This window comes from Leptopilina heterotoma, unplaced genomic scaffold (genome assembly GCF_015476425.1).
Source record: "Leptopilina heterotoma isolate Lh14 unplaced genomic scaffold, ASM1547642v1 Lhet_1, whole genome shotgun sequence".
Lineage (NCBI taxonomy): Eukaryota > Metazoa > Arthropoda > Insecta > Hymenoptera > Figitidae > Leptopilina > Leptopilina heterotoma.
The window spans coordinates 1572072-1589323 of NW_025110812.1; the positions used below are offsets into that span (position 1 = coordinate 1572072).

General features: G+C 22.4%; 1 protein-coding gene across 2 annotated transcripts; it reads left to right on the top strand.

Moving 5' to 3' along the window:
* Positions 1-1031: 1031 nt before the first annotated feature.
* On the top strand, positions 1032-16179 carry LOC122512545 (atlastin). Of its 2 annotated transcripts, none has more exons than XM_043628447.1 (8): positions 1032-1187; positions 8620-8876; positions 10970-11522; positions 13658-13887; positions 13976-14197; positions 14573-14787; positions 15055-15121; positions 15924-16179. In XM_043628447.1, exons 1-8 carry the CDS (start codon positions 1133-1135, stop codon positions 16053-16055), a joined length of 1731 nt encoding a protein of 576 aa, XP_043484382.1. In that variant the 5' UTR covers positions 1032-1132; the 3' UTR covers positions 16056-16179. The 2 variants fall into 2 exon arrangements, with proteins under 2 accessions (XP_043484382.1, XP_043484390.1); XM_043628455.1 differs by lacking the exon at positions 15924-16179 and adding an exon at positions 15299-15505.
* Positions 16180-17252: the final 1073 nt, after the last annotated feature.

Genomic DNA, 17252 nt, shown 5'->3' on the forward strand with positions numbered 1-17252 from the left:
GTCTGTTTAAAAACTTTACTCGTGAGGTTCCGGTCTTTAACCTGATCGCGTAATTAGGGGTGTTTTGAGGAAGCAACAATAATTTTTTATAAAAAGTCGTTTGTGTTTTTTCTATTTCATTAAGGTATCTGAGGCCCCATATTTGAATTGCATAAAAAAAGGTGCTACTAACTAAAGAATTAAATAGTTTCGGTATTGAATCCCACGAGTTTAACTCCATTCGGTTTATTACTGATATCATGGGATTACCAATCCACATTTATGACATCTTTTTCGCATTTAATTGTCAAATATTCTGTTTTGATATTTATTAGACAGTCTGAACCACACGCTATAATTTTTTGGTACTTTTAATCTAAAATATTTTTGGGTACCATCAAACAACGGCAATTTTGGCAAAATTTGCAAAGATAAGATAAAATTGTTAATTAAAAAAAAAATTTTTACACCATTCGAAAGAGGAGGAAAAAACCTTTCGAAAATATATAGGTCAAAATTTTGTCCACTCTACTGTATTTTAGCTATGTTAGCTAAAGAAATCCACTGTTGACACGTTACCAAAAACTTTAACCCCCTCCCCTCCTTCAATTTTGAATAAAATATATCTTAATATTTTATGGGTAAAGTTCTCTCCTATAGCATTAAAGTTTGTGCAAAAATCAGCCCGATTTGAAGACTTTCGATTTTAAGTTAGGACAATTGAGGAATTTTGCCCCTTATATAAAATATAACTAGACTGCTACTCTAAAAATATAATTAGTTATTTTACAACTAAAATTATTTTCTCTAATTTGGTAAATTATTCAATAATTGTATTTGGACATTTTGGTAGAAATAGAAATCATCACTTTCAGCACTGTAAAGAAAATCTCTACAATGACGAGACAAAATAAAACGTTATGAATTTCTTTTTACAACAATTATTCACATATGCAGAATGCAACATGCAACTTTTTTTTAACCTCGATACGAACTTTTGATGACGTTACATACACAAATATACAAGTCTATATTGTATACACTACTGGTTTACGTAGTAAATGCTGTTGCTGCGTATTGCATATAGCAAAGTGGTTGACACGTTTAACACTCGCGCATCTCCGGAAGTGGGGTTTGTTATTCGTAACTCAATATGGCGGACACTAAGGAACGTAAACAGAGTGGCGATTGTGATACCTCAAACGTTGGTAAGTCATTTAACACGAATTTTCATTCTAATGACAATTTACAAACGTAAACAAATTACTTTCAAATTTCAATAAAATTTATTCTCCCTGGTATATTATACCTAACCTTCAAATTTCATCACCATTCTGATCGATGTCCATCTCCAACTTAGATATGCTTTTCGATAATAATTCTATATCCTCTATTCCTTTCGATATGTTTCATGCATATTGAATGCAATTCTGGAATTAATTTTTCCTTATGACGTCATTTGACACTTGAAAAATATTCTCCATTTTATTCAATATATATACTTATTTGTGAATTATGGAAATTGTTTGACACATGAATGTTTTTTTTCGGAAATTCAACATTGAATTTTGCTTTTCTTCTAATCTGTTTGAAACTATTGAAAATTTAATGGAGAAAAAATGAAATTAAAATTAGTTAATATAGGAAATAAAAATATCTACAGGAAGTGATTATGAATTATGTCAAAGATGAATGAAATTTTTATAAATATTGTCCAATTTAAATAGTATAATATACAATATTTAAAAAATAATAAAAAAAATACTAATTTTCAAAATGTTTTATTTAATAAAATCAAATTATGTGCTTAAAGTGTGAGAAATTGATTTTTATTGTAATTAGAAAAAGCAGCTGATTGCTTTCAAGGCAGAAAGCATGGTGGTGAATGTCTCGCCGTCTAGTGACAATATTCGCAAACAATGTGGATTTAAATTTTAAAGGGCAAATTTCAGAATTTAATTTTAATACTCTTTTTTTATATATTTGTATACGCAGAAAATAATTAATTATTTTTATTTATATCAATAAAATAATTTTATTTTAAAGTTTGGATAATAATTTAAAAAAATATTAATTAGTTTAAAATTTTTAAAAACTCTTTTTTTCAAAATATTGAAACAAAAAAAAATTGTCATCATCGATTTAAAGAGATTAATTTAAATATGGAGAAAAAGGCTGATGTCATCAATATTTATTGAGACTTGTCATGGAGATAAAAATAAAAATAAACCAAGGACAAATTTTAGAAAATAAATTTAATAATTATTTTTGTTTACATTTAGTAAATAATTTATAATTTAAAAAAATGTATAAAAAATTGTAGTTTAAAAAATAATTTTCTTTCTTTAATTTTTATATTTTCTTTTTCATAATTTTCTTTTTAATTGATGCGAATATTAAATTTTTTACTGATAAAATGTAAAGGCTAAAATAAACTTTACATATATTTCTCGATTTGTAAAAAAGTAGCATCGTATACATTATCTAAATTATTAAAGTAGTTACTTTTAAATTATTGAAGAAAAACTTCACTAAATAACAGTCTATTTAACTTTAAAAGAAACCTTTCACTCTAAGCGGATATTCCATTTTATTATTTATTTAAAAAGATTTCCTCTTTGGACAAATGAAAAGTATTTTAAAATCCTTTAATTACCAATAAAAAATTTAGTTTACTATTATAAAAAGAAATGTTTTTAAAAAGAAAAGAAATAAATAGATTATATTAATTTTTTAATTACTTATAAGTATTATTAATTTCATTTATAATACTGGTATTATTTATGAATTAAAAATTAAATAAAATTATTTAAATTGATTAAAATTATTATTATTATATTATTATTTAGTTTAAAAATTATAACTTATATGAGAATTATATTATATAACTATTAATATGAGAACATAATAAGAATAAAAAATAAAATAAATAATAAAAAAATAGATTTTAAATTTAAATATTTTCAAAAAAATAAAATTTCTAAAAGTAAAAAAAGTGGTAAAATTTTAAACGAATTTTTAAAAAGATTCCTTTTACAATAAATTAAACTAATTCTTTTAACCGCCGTCCGACGAACCCGAGAGTTTAATTCACAGTCTCCTCGAATTTTGATTCTAAAAATTTGTCATTCCAAAATGCAACAGGAAAGTGGTATAAATTATAAAAATAGACAGCAGAAAAATGTTCAAATTTTCAAAAAATAAAAAACTAAAAATAAAAACTTTTTTAATTTTAGAAATTTTTTTGAAATGTTTATGTAAAAGTTATGATATTTTTAAAGTCGGTAAAATTCTTCAGAAGCAAAAGAATTTTTCAAAAATATATTTTTCTCTAATATTTTTCAAAGATATGAATAAAATGTAGAAAATTTATTCGTTTTTTCTTAAAGTTTTTAGATGTTTACTGAAAAATAATGTATCTTAAAACATTAAAAATTAATTTAAATTATAATTCGAAAAAGTAACTTTTCTCTGTTTCGAAAAGTCAAAGTGATCCATTTTCGAATTTTTTATAAATTTCTTCGCAATAATTCAATTATTTTCATGAAGAATAACATTTTTTCCCAGGAATTCAATTATTTTCAAAAATAATAAAATTCTTCGCAAAAATTCAATTATTATGGTCAAAATTTTTTTTAAAATTCTCATCAAAATTTCAATTATCTTTATAAATAATAAAATTCTTGGCAAAATTTCAATTCTTTTCAAAAACTTTTCTCAATTCAATCAAATTTTTTAACAGAGATTCAATTATTTTTAATACAATTTTAATCTAGGTAATTTCTCGAAAAATGAAATTATTCTTAAAAATTTTATTAAAATTCATGAAAATCTAATAAACATTCATTTCAATATGAATTTCAGTTAAAATTTTAGATAATAATTGAATATTAAACTCTCTTTTGAATTAGTAAAAATGATAATACTAGAAATAAAAAAACTATTATCAAAAATTATAATCAAATTCTTTAAAACAATTCAATTATTTTCAATACCTAGTATTTTCATCAAATTTCGCAAAAGAATTCAATTATTTAAAAAATAATTGATAAAATTCATCCAAATTCAATTATTTTAATAAATAATAAAATTTTCACAGCAATTCAGTTAATTTAGAATAGAATTTCAAAAAAATTGCGAAAAAATCAATTAATTAACAAAATTTTTATATAATTCTTCACAATAATTCAATTACTTTCACTAATAATAACATTTTTCATGGAAATTCAATTTAAAAAAAAAAAATTTTGATAAAATTCTAAGCAAGAGTTCTGGAATACAATTTTAATTAAATTTCTTTTAAATTAGTTCAATTATTCTTTTAGATTTTAATAAAATTCTTCCCAAGAATTCAATTATTTACATAAATAATTCTTCGAAAGAATTCAATTATCAAAGATAAATAACAAAATTATTCCCGAAAATTCAATTATTTTGAGGAATTTTAATAAAATTCTTTGCAAAATTCAATTATTTTCATAAATAACAATATTCATCACAAGAATTCAATTATTTTTAAAAGTAATAAATTTCCTTTTGGAAATTCAATTATTTTAAAGAATTCTAATAAAATCGTTCGCAAGAATTCAATTATTTCCATAAACAATAAAATGCTTTTTAAAAATTCAATTATTTTCAAAAATAACAAAATTTTTCACAGAAATTCAATTATTTTCATAATAATTTTTTTGAAATTGTTTAATTTCAAAAAGGTTTGAATTTGAAAATCTTAATTTTTTATGGAAAAATAATAATGATTAAATATTTATTTAAAAAAGAAGCAATAGAACATTTTTGTGAGTAATAATTTGAGCAAACCTGAAGATAACTAGGAATATAAAATATGTTTTAAAAGAATAAAATAAAAATCATAAAAATAACTTGAAAATTACAAAAATGGAACAAAATTAAATTAATTTACCTTTAAACGAAAAGAAAAAGATTGGGGAATTTTAATTTTTTGGCAGTGTGATGATTTCTAGTTTAGGATCAACCCCGGACATAATTTTTCACCGTTTGTGGAATGTTGCCAAGAGAAGAACTAAGAGATATTTCTAGATATTTTCACGTCTTAGTTGAATCGCCTCTTTATTGAGAAGTGTCGTTCCACGGTGTAAAAGAGCGAAAACGAACCGTATTTTTCAAAAATTTTTTTTATTAAAAATAATAAATAAATATTATAAAGAAAATAATCGCGAGTCTTTCTTTTCCTCAATTTTTCCAACAAAAAAAATACTTGTTTCCCTCTTTTTAATAACTTGTTATCAAAACATTTTCTTCTTTTTTACGTAACTTTTGAAAATATCCCAATTTCTCTCGGTACCTACATTGTTATTCCATATTTAAAAAATCGTATCCTTTTATGTTTTTAATGAAAGTTTTAAATAATAGTTAAACTTTTAAAATCTTAAAAGTTGAAAAAAAAGAAAGTTTATATAAAAAAAATGTCGAAATAAATCGAAAATAATGAGCGATAGAAAAAGAATGACAAACCGGAAGCGTGTGGAGGAACTGCGAAGGATCAGAATGACGTCAGAGGAATTGAGAAATAGGTCGAGGTCAGGGGCAAACGATGACGTCATATCAAGTAACACCCTCCCGAGGGAATATGACATCAATGTTAAAATGTCGAAACTCATTGAAAAACGTAAAGTGTGCAATTTTTTTTTTTAATTCCATTCTTATTATTAAATAATTTTTTATAACTCATTTTTTTGTAGTAGCATAACGTAAAAAAAATTACAAAGGCAAATTAAAAATAATGAAAGATCTAAAAAATAACGATTTTTTAGATCTTTAATTATTTTTAGTTTTCCTTTGCTTTCTAAATTCAAAAGAAATCGATAAATTCTGTTAATTTTGAATACTTTTTATTATTCATTATTTTTGCTATTAAAAACTAGCCATGACTATAATTTTTTACTAAATTCTAACACTTGTGGGCATTGCTTGTGAAAACTGATTTAAAAAAATTGAATCTTAGAGGAATCGAACCCCAAACTCATTTCATTTAAGCGCTTAAAGACTACGGCTATCGCGAACTTTAAAATTTGTTGTTCAAGCTGTTAAAAAGCTGTAATTTTTTTTTGCAAATTATTGAGACTTTCAAATGTTCTTAATACTAAATATTAAAAGCTTGAAAATAATTAAATTCTTTAAATAGGTGCTTTGGATTATTAAAAAAAATTATCGCTAATTATTAACATTTTGCATAGTGTTTTGCTTTATTTTTTTATATAAATTATTTCTTATCTTTATTATTAATATTCTTATTGTTCAAGATTACTGTAATTAATATGATAATAACGATAATAATAATAATAAATTAAATCTATCTTAATTAAAAATTTCCTTTGATAACAATAATTCATAAATTTTTTGTGTATAGTATGACTAAGCTCTTTATATTCTAATTTACAAAACATGCAATGAAAGTGATAAAGCAAAGAATGTAAATAATTATATTTTGCGAGACAGTGGAGAAAAATCATAATTTCGAGTGATTGTGATATAAAAAAATTCTTTTTTAATTAACTTTATTCTGAATATCATTTGTAATCATGAATGTAGTTGAAAATTTTAGTTCACCATTTTTTATTAAAATTCAACAAAAAAATTAGTTTCTTTTAAATTGTAAAAAAATTCTTTAAAGAAATTCAATTATTTTCGTAAAATTTACATTACCATATTTTTAAAAAACTATGTCTTTATAATTGTTTCATTATTTTTTTAAATTCATTTTTACTAGATTTATTTTTGTTCGAAGATGATTATCTTCGATAATTTATTTATCAAAATAAATTAAAATTTTTAATTTTTTTTTAAATTTTTTTAATTTTAATAACTTTTATAAAAAAAGAACCATAAACAGTTACAATTACAATAATTATGGAAAATTGAATTTTTTTATTTAAATAATTGGAAGAAAAAATTAAAAATAATTGATTTGGAAATAAAGTTTAGTTAAAAATTAGCAAAAAATTCGCGCGCTAAGGAGCGCCGCTGACTTTTTACTTCATTTTTTAAAAATAAAATTAGCAATTTTAAAAATAGAATTTAAAAATTTTTAATTCAAATTTTTGTTGAAAACATTAAAAAAGACTGTTATTCAAATTTTGAAAAATTGAATTTAGAAATCAGTGAAAGGGGAAAAACAGTAGAATACAAAATAAAATTCTTATGACATTATGCATATTTCAAAAATAATTTTTGTATAATTTTTCCAATTAAATTTTCGAAATATGCAATTAAACAGATTTGGAATAATTGAAATTTTGTAAAATTTAATTGAAAATAATTGATTTTTTTCAAGTATTATTATTACAATTTTTGAAAATCAACTTTTGAAGAAATTTAATTGCAAATTTTGTGAAAATATGTCATTGAATTCTCAAAAAAATTTAATAAAAAAAACTAGCTTCTAAAAAATATTAAAAATTTTTTTTAAAAAAGTAATTCTGAAAATTATTTTTATTATAAATTTTTTAAATTCGATTATTTTCAATATTTTCAAAAATGTAATTCCGAAAATTGACTATAATAATAATAATTTAATTTTTAATAATAATTGACTAATAATACATAGGTACAAAAAATAATGCAAACATTAAAATTTTTCAGAATTATTTTTAACATTTTGGAGAAACCAATCATTGTGAAAATTTTTAATTAAAATTCTTCAAAAAATTATTTAGTTTTTTTTTTAAATTACAAAAAAATTCTTTTAAGAAATTCATTTATTACCGAAAAATTACATTAGAATATTTTTAAAAAAACTAATTCTTAGAATTGTTTTTATCATAATTTTTTGAGATTTACTTATCTTCGAACAAAGTAAATTAAATTTTTTTTAAATTTACCTCTAGATTCTCATTAAAATTTCGGAAAAATCATGTTTATATTCATAATTAAAATTCTTCAAAAATTTGATTATTTATTTTGTATTTATCAAAGATTCAATTATTTTTAAAAGATTTTGTCAAATTTCAATTATTTTTAAACAATTTTACCAAAATTCAATTGTTTTAAAAAGATTTTATCAAATTTCAATTAAACGATTTTACTAAAATTCAATTTTTTTTTTTTTTAGATTTTATGAAATTACAATTATTTTTAAAAGATTTTACTAAAATTAAATTGTTTGGAAATTTTTTAATTGTATATTATAATTGAAAGACTATTATCTTTAAAAAATTATTTACAAATATTTTTAAAGGTCTGGTTTTTGTTCTCTTTTGCTTGTAACTTAGTGAAAAATATTTTTTTTTACAGTCGGACAATTTCAACAAAATTTTAATTTTTTGTATTTGATAATTTTAGAATTTGTTGTTTTTATTTTCAAAGGAACAATTGAAAAAGTGTTTACCCAACGATTTTTTTGTATTCTATATCATCAGAATGATTTTGTTTCTGTAAACAGATTCTTGATTAATCAGCAATTAAAAGTTTCGAATACACAATTTGATATAATTGTTGATTAAGGTCAAGGTCTATTTCATCCGATAGTTTTTAAAATTAATTATTATTATTGAAATCATAATTAGTTGAATTTTTTTATGAAATCGATTAATAACGATCTGTTGTATTTTACGAAAGAAATTGGTAATTCTATTTTATATTGAAAAAAATTATTTTTTTTAGACCCTCTGGGGAAACGAGAGAGGATTGAACATGTTGACATAAACGATAAGGATGAGGTCGAAGAAACAGGTTGGCCAATTCAAATAATATTGGCACATCCGGATCATACCTTTGAATTGGACGAAGATGCGCTCACGAAAATTCTTCTTCAGGATGAAATCAAAGACAGGAGTGTTGTCGTTGTCTCAGTCGCTGGGGCATTCAGAAAAGGAAAGAGTTTTCTCCTCGACTTCTTTCTTCGTTACATGAACAGCAAGGTATAAAAATTTGTTCTTTAAAATTTATTCTATTTTATCAAAAACAAGAAAACTAAAAAGGAGTGTAGAATTTCAGCAAAAAGCAAAGAAGAAACTAACATTTCAAAACAACAAGTAAAAGAGAAACTTCTATGACAATTAACGATGTTAAAAAAAGATTGTTTGAATCAAAGCTTGTTAATTTTATGTCACACATTGAATGCGATAAAATGCATCAAAACCATTAATTTTCAAATTGATGAACCGTCGACTCAGTATCGAAATTAAAGTATGTCTCGGTTACTTTGTAATCAGTTTTCAAAAACCTACAAATTAGAGAACATAATATACAATTACTCTGAATTTCAATCACTGAAAAGTTTCAGCAGATTCAATTCTATCTCATGGCAAAGATAATTACAACACTCTGGTAAACGTGATTCAAGAAAAAAGTAAAAATAAAAATCCATTTTTAATTTAAGTGATTAACATTTATTTAATTTTTTTGATAACAATTATTTTTTCTAATAAATTTAATCAATAAAATAAAATTCATCACTAAAAAAAAAATTTGCTTCAAAAAGCGAAAGAAATCCTTCTTGAGTAAGAAATCAAGAATCAATCTGTGGTGTTTAAGATAGAATTCGTAAAAATAATTTATAGAGGGACATAAAAAAAATTATCCTTGAGCATAAAAGCATAAATTTAAAAAATGTTGCCTAGTGTTAATGTTCAGATTAAAAAAAATAATAATTGCAATTTTCAAAAGTACCTATTATTTAGTATAAATGCCGCATAATTTGATAACTCGAAGTATAATTTTGTATTTTCAAATATTTTATGTATAAAAAGTAGTCAATTTTTGGAAACAGCAAAAAAAAAAACTTCAATTCTTTTCATAAAATTTAGAGAAGTTACAAATGTTTACAGAAATTCAATTATGTTCTAAAAAAATTTTTAAATTCTTTTCAAAATTTCAATTATCTTGAAAAATAATAAAATTCTACTACAGAATTCAATTATTTGTATAAATAATAGAAATTTCACAAAAAAATTCAATTATTTACAAATTTTTTATAATTCAATTATTTTCAAAAGTAATCAAATTCTTCGCAGAAATTTAATTATGTTCAAAAATATTTTTAAATTTCGGAGAAGTATTTAAATACTTCTCCGAAATTCAATTATTTTCAAAAAGTTTAATAAAATTCTTGGCAAAACAATTATTTTCAAAAATTTTATTAAAATTCTTGTCAAAACAATTATTTTCAAAAAATTTCCTCAAATCAATGATTTTTACTATCTGCTATTTTAATACAATTTTCCAAAAGAATTCAATTATTTAAAAAAAAAAATTGAATAAAATTCTACGCAATCCTTTAATTATTTTCATCAAATAATAAAAATTCCACAGGAATTCAATTATTTATAAATTTTTTTATAAATTTCTTCGCAATCATTCAATTATTTTCATAAATAAAATTTTGACAAGGATTCTCGAAAAAAAAATTCTTGAAAATTTTATTAAAAATTGTGGAAAGAATTCAATTGTCTAAAAATTTATTGATAAAATTCTTTATGACAATTCAATTTTAAGAAACATGCAATTATTCAATAAATTGTTTTTTGTATTTAAATAATTGGATTCTAGTAGAATTTTCTAATAAAAATTGATTTAAAAATGGATTTCAGTAAAAATTTTAGATTATAATTAAATATGGTAATAATATTCTTAATATTGAATTTCAAATGGTTTAAATTTGAATTTTTTAAAAATCTTAATTCCTATCGAAAAATAATAATGATTAAATATTTATTTAAAAAAGAAGTTGTTGATGTTTTTGAATAATTTTACAATTAAAAAAATTCGTAAATAAATGTAATTGAAAATTTTTTCGAGTATCTAATAATTTTTAAAATCGGCTGAAAATTGATTTGTCCAAGAATTTTTTTGTTTTAAATATACGATTATCGAATTTTTAATTTAGATTTTTTTGAAATTTATGTGTACATTTTCTTTAATTTAAAAGAAAAATCTAAATTAAAAACTCAAAGTTGAAAGGAACTTTCAGAAAAATCACGAATTTCTATACAATTTCTATTTTTTTTTACAGTATGTGGAGTACGAAATAAAGAACGATGAATGGCTGGGCAATGAGAATGATCCATTGGGTGGATTTTCGTGGCGCGGTGGCTCTGAACGTGACACAACGGGAATATTAATGTGGTCAAAAGTATTTCTCAGTACATTGGAAAATGGTGAGAAAGTCGCGATACTTTTAATGGACACACAGGGCACATTTGACAGTCAATCAACTGTCAGAGATTGCGCAACTGTATTTGCACTAAGCACAATGGTATCATCGGTACAAATTTACAATCTTTCGCAAAATATACAAGAAGATGATCTTCAACATTTACAACTCTTCACTGAATATGGACGATTGGCATTAGAAAAATCAGGCAGCACACCATTTCAAAGGTTGCAATTTCTCGTTCGTGATTGGAGTTATCCTTATGAGGCCGATTATGGATCGGATGGTGGACAAGTAATATTAGAGAGGCGATTACAAATTTCTGACAAACAACATCCCGAATTACAAAGTCTAAGGAAACATATCACATCATGCTTCTCGGATATTTCCTGTTTTCTCATGCCACATCCAGGTGTGTAAACATAAATTTATTCAGGCTTGCCACAGGTCAGGGAAAAGTCAGGGATTTTTATTAACAGTAATGGAAAAAATTAAATGTTTCGAATTCTGAATTTCTGAAAAAACCTTAAATTTCTTCTATTTCTGACAATAATTTATTTTAAATAACTTAATTCTATTGAAGAACTGCCATAAAGTTATTACTTATAAATCATTTAATGAAATATTTTCTTTTTAATTTTAATTTCAATTCTGTTGAAACTAGTTTCAATTTTAAAAATTTTAACGCAATTCTTCAAAAGATTCAACTATTTTAATAAAATATTAAAATTCATTCCAGAAATTCAATTATTTTCTAAAAATAAAAAAGAAAATTCTCGTCAACATTTTAATTATCTTTATAAATAACAAACTTCTTCGACGAAATTCAATTATATTCAGGAATTTTAATACAATTAATTGTAAAATTAAATTTTTCTTTTCAAATATTTTCCATTTTAAAATTAATGTATTAAAAATCATCGAATTGTTGCAAAGAATTTCATCAAAAAATTTAATAATAATAGAATTCCTTCAAAGAATTTTATTATTTAGAAAAATAACTAAATTCTCGCAAAGAATTTTATTAAAATTTTTAAAAATCCTAATTAAATTCTTTTGAAGAATTTCTTTGAATTTTTTTAAAAACAAATGGAGTTTCTTCAATAATTTTAATTGAAAACTTTGAAAGCAATTGAATTTTTCCGAAGAATTTATTAAAATTTTAGATAGTAAATGAATTTTATGTTAATATTTGAAAAATTTAAATTCTTTCGAGGAATTCTCTTAAAATAGTTTTGAAAAAAATTGAATTTCTACAAAGGATTTTACTATTTATAAAAATAATTAAATTATTGCAAAGAATTTTACTATTTATAAAAATAATAAATTGAAATGTTTCGAAGAATTTATTAAAAATTTTAAGAAATAATTAAATTGTTATGAAGAATTTTATAGAAATATTTTAAAATAATGAAATTTTTTCGAGAAATTCAATTAAAGTTGTTTCGAAAATTGTTGAATTTCTTTAAAGAATTTTATTAAAATTAAAGAAATTCAAAATAATTGAATTCATCACAAGAATTTTATTATTTTTTTTTTTGAAAATAATTGAAATCTTTCAATTTTTTTGACGAATATATTTAAAAATTGCATTGAAAATAATTTTATTATATAGAATTTTTTAAAAATATTTTAAGAATAATTGAATTATTTTTAGAGAATTTTAAATTCCTGTTGAAATTGAATTTTATGGAAATTTATGAAAATAATTAAATTCTTTCGTGTAATTTTATTTAAATTGAATTAAAAATTATTTTGTGCTTAATAAGTGAATTTTTTCAATTTTGATTATGAAATTATTTAAAAAATTTATATTTGACAATAAAAAATTTTGCAATTTGCACAAAAATAATAAATTCTCAAGAATTCAATTATTTTCAGGAATTTTTAATAAAATTCATTGCAAAATTCAATTATTTTCATAAATAATAGTATTCATCACAAGAATTCAATTATTTTCAAATGTAATAAAATTCAATTATTTTGAAAAATTTTTCTTTTTCTAAAATAATGAAAATTTTACAGGAATTCAAATATTAAAAATAGAATGACATTAATACAATTTTAATCGAATTCTTCGAAAAATGTAATTATTCTTAAAAATGTTATTAAAATTCGTCGAAAGAATTCAATTATTTAAAAAAATTTTTGATAAAATTATGTATTAAGAATTAAATTTTAATTCAATTATTCAATAAATTATCTATGTTTGTATTTAAATAATAGAATTTATTTATCGTAGAATTTACTAATAAAAATTGATTTAAAAATTAATTTCAGTTAAAGTTTTAGATAATAATTGAATTAAAATTGCAATTTTTAGAAATAATTGAATTTTTGTAAAAGTTTCAAATTAAAATCTTTAAAAATTTGAAATTTTCATACTTTTAATTAAAAATTTTTTCGAGTGAATCAGAATATTCTTTAGGAACAGGGAAGAAGTCAAAATTTTGTCTGAAATCAGGGGAAAATAAAATAAAATTTTTGTGTCAATCCTGTTATTTTGAAACTTAAACTTATTTATATTCTGGAATTTCTAATTTACAGGTCTCAGTATCGCCACAAATCCAAAATTTGACGGTCGATTGTCCGACATTGAAGCGGAATTTAAGAAACAATTGAGAAATCTCGTGCCAATGCTTTTAGCGCCGGAAAATTTGGTGACGAAAAAAATAAACGGACAAGTTGTTAAGGCTAGAGAACTTGTCGAATATTTTAAAAGTTATATTAAAATTTATAAAGGAGACGAACTGCCCGAACCGAAAAGCATGCTTGTTGTGAGTTATTATTTTCCTGAAATAAGTTGTTTTAACGAATTGAAATTTTTAATATAAAAATTATTTCATAAATCATTTTTTTTTACAGGCAACTGCCGAGGCCAATAATTTATCGGCAGTAGCCGACGCTAAGGAATTGTATATGCAAATGATGGATACCGTTTGCGGTGGAACGAAACCCTTTTTGGCGACCGCACATATCGAATCTGAACATCAACGATGTGTGGACAGAGCTCTACATCAATTTCAAAATAAACGTAAAATGGGCGGCGAAGAATTTAGTCAAATGTATTTGGAGAAATTGATAAAAGTATGTAAACATTTTTCTCCTATTTTGAGACGGACCACAAAATTACGGACCAAAAATAAAAAACTGCGGACTAGTTGCTGACAAAAATATAACCAGTCCGAGTCAAAAAAGAGAAAATTTTACTTTAAACTATAAATCAAATTTATTATAACTATAAAACATGAAGATATCGATAACTCCGAGTCTTCGACTCGGAGTGATCTCTATCATCATGTTTTATAATAATTTAAACTTCCATAAAATTTTTCAAAAAAAAAATTAAATTATTTACAAAAATTTTTAATAAAATCCATCGAAATAATAAAATTTTTCCTGGTATTCAAAATTGTTTAGCCATATTTTCCTGAAATCTAATAAAATATGCTTTCTTTTTAGGATATGGACGAGGCTTTTCTTCAGTTCAAGGCGCATAATGAGAGTAAAAATATTTTCAAAGCAGCTAGAACACCAGCAGTGTTTTTTGCCATTGCTGTTACAATGTACATTTTCTCCGGTATTTTCGGACTTGTCGGTCTCAATACATTTTCCTACGCTTGTAATGTCACAATGGGCGTTGGATTATTGACTCTAGCCTTATGGGCATACATAAGGTTAGTTATTTTTGCAAATTTATTTTTTATTTATTTTCACTTAACTTATTTTTTCTTTTTTTTTGGTATTTATTTTTTCTTTTTATTATTATTTACCTTCATCTATTTTTTATTTATTATTATTTATTTACTACAACTATTTTTTTTAAATACAATTGTATTTTTTCAAATACAATTTTTTTTGCAATAAAAATAAAGAAAATAACAGTTATATTTTTATAATCGTTTTTATTATATTAACTTTTTGTGTTTATTGCCGAAAAATAGGTACAGCGGTGAATTCAGAGAAATTGGGACTAAAATAGACGAACTGGCGAATGCTCTTTGGGAAAATGTAAGTATTTTTTGCGATTTCTTTTTACATCTAAAGCTCGTCGTGTTAACGTCTACAAATTTACAGTAAACCTAGTATTTTTTTGGAAAAATTATTCAAAACCTAAACTGAAGTTTTTTTTGTAAATTTTTTTTTTGTTGGATTTAATTAACTTTTTTTGTTTTTTATGTCCAACAGGCCTGGCAATGCGCTCGTCTCGTTCACAAAATGAGATATTTGATTCTTTGTATTTTTCTGTCTCTATTTTTAATGCCCGCTTATACCTTCGCGTATTCTCAACTTCGTAAACATCGTCTCATCTGATCTCCACCCGTTTCATATTTTTTCTACTTTATCACCAATTCAGTTTAAACACCAATTTTTCTTATTTTTGTCGGGAAAAAATTACTTTTTATTTTAATATTTTCCTTTTGAATTATTTTTTTTTTTAAATTATTCAATTCGTATTTTTTTGTCGCTTTTTTTCAAAAATTAATGAACGATATTGAGTGCTTGAGGAATTATTATTGTCGATGAAAAAGGTATGAAACATTCCTCTGTCAGTAGTTTTATTTAAATTTCATTTCTGGATATAAAATAATAATAGAATAAATAATAAAGGTTAAATAAATGCAATAAGTATAAATTTAAAAAATAAATAAAATAAAATATAAAATTTTTGTCGAGTGTCGTATTTACCCCACGAAGTTGTGTAACTTTACCCCGCATATTTTTCTGAATATTTAACTTTTTTTATTATTAATAGAACATAATAGATATTAAAAAAAAAAAAATTAAAAAAAATTAAAAATTACTTTTTCAGATCATGAAGCCGCTTTATCAGCAATTTATGGAAAAATCAGTCACTGCAGCGGTTGCACGTAGTGCAGAATTGGCGACAAATTCGACGATTAATGCAACAATTGCATCGAATGGTAAAATGAAATTAACATAACGATCGATTAAACATTTTTTTTTTAGATTAATTCCAAGTTTACCACAAAAATGCAAACAAATTCCCTCATGCACGTTTGTATTTGAAAACATTAGTAAAATTATCAACTTGGAAATGTGAAAAATCCGAAAAGAAAGAAATAACATAAAAGCATTCGTATAACTATTTAAAAAAAAAAAATAATGAAATAAAAATTATCTTTTGTAAAAGTCAATGTGTAGAGTGTACATTAAAAATCTGGTTGTAAATCAGTGTTAGATTGTTAAAAAAAATCGCGGGTTATTTCTATTATATGGTCACTAATAATTTAATAATATATATATTGTCTTGTTATAAAAAAAAAGAAAAAGATTAATGAATCCGTATATATATATATTTAGTGTTTGATTTTTATTAAATTTTTAAAATTATGAAAAAAAGTTATACAAAATACATGAAAAGAAAAACCTTTTTTTTTTTTTTTTTTTTTTTGTCTTTTGCTCAAATTGAAAATTCCGATAAAGCCACTAATATCGTATTTTTGTTATGTATTTAATGTATATCTGTAATAATTTATGTGTAACCATCACAAGAGAAGTTTTCGTTATTATAATAAGTTTAGAAAAATATCGTCATTGTGTGCCAGAAACTTCTTACAATATATAGAGCAATTATTTCTATAATAAATGGACCAAGTTCCTTTTTTGGTTTTTTAAAAAATCTTATCAAAAAAAAAAAAAATTGTCTCACTCCCGAAAACAGTTTTTTTTTCTCCACAAAATAGTAAGAGAAAAAATTCTGAAATCGTGACTCAATTTTTTCTTTTAATAACCAAGAAACCGAACAAAATGGAATAATTTTTTTTAGACTTCAATTCTTGCCAATTTAGATATTCAAATGGAAAAAAAAGGAAAAGTTAACAATTTGTAAATAAATCAAATTTTCTACAATTTGTTTTTTCTCTAAATACATCTACACTCTAGAGAAGAGAATTTTTTTCTGCAGATTTCGACAATAAAAAAAAATAATAAAGACATAAAGAAAAGATTTTTTCGTTTTTATCAACAAAAAAAAAAAAATTAGACGAATTCTCAAGAGGGTAGATGATTTTTTCTTTCTAGAATATTAAGATACACTGGTGGCATATATTATAAACGTAGAAAATAAATAATTATAATAATAATAATAATGGAAAGCAACAAAAAAAAAATATTAACT

What these genes read in the sequence shown, in the direction of transcription:
- LOC122512545 (XM_043628447.1), top strand. Translation starts at nt 1,133, where the DNA reads ATGGCGGACACTAAGGAACGTAAACAGAGTGGCGATTGTGATACCTCA. An exon ending in TTGTGATACCTCAAACGTTG is followed by an intron (nt 1,188 to 8,619) that starts GTAAGTCATTTA and finishes TATTTTTTTTAG; the next exon opens with ACCCTCTGGGGAAACGAGAG. An exon ending in CGAATGCTCTTTGGGAAAAT is followed by an intron (nt 15,122 to 15,923) that starts GTAAGTATTTTT and finishes TTACTTTTTCAG; the next exon opens with ATCATGAAGCCGCTTTATCA.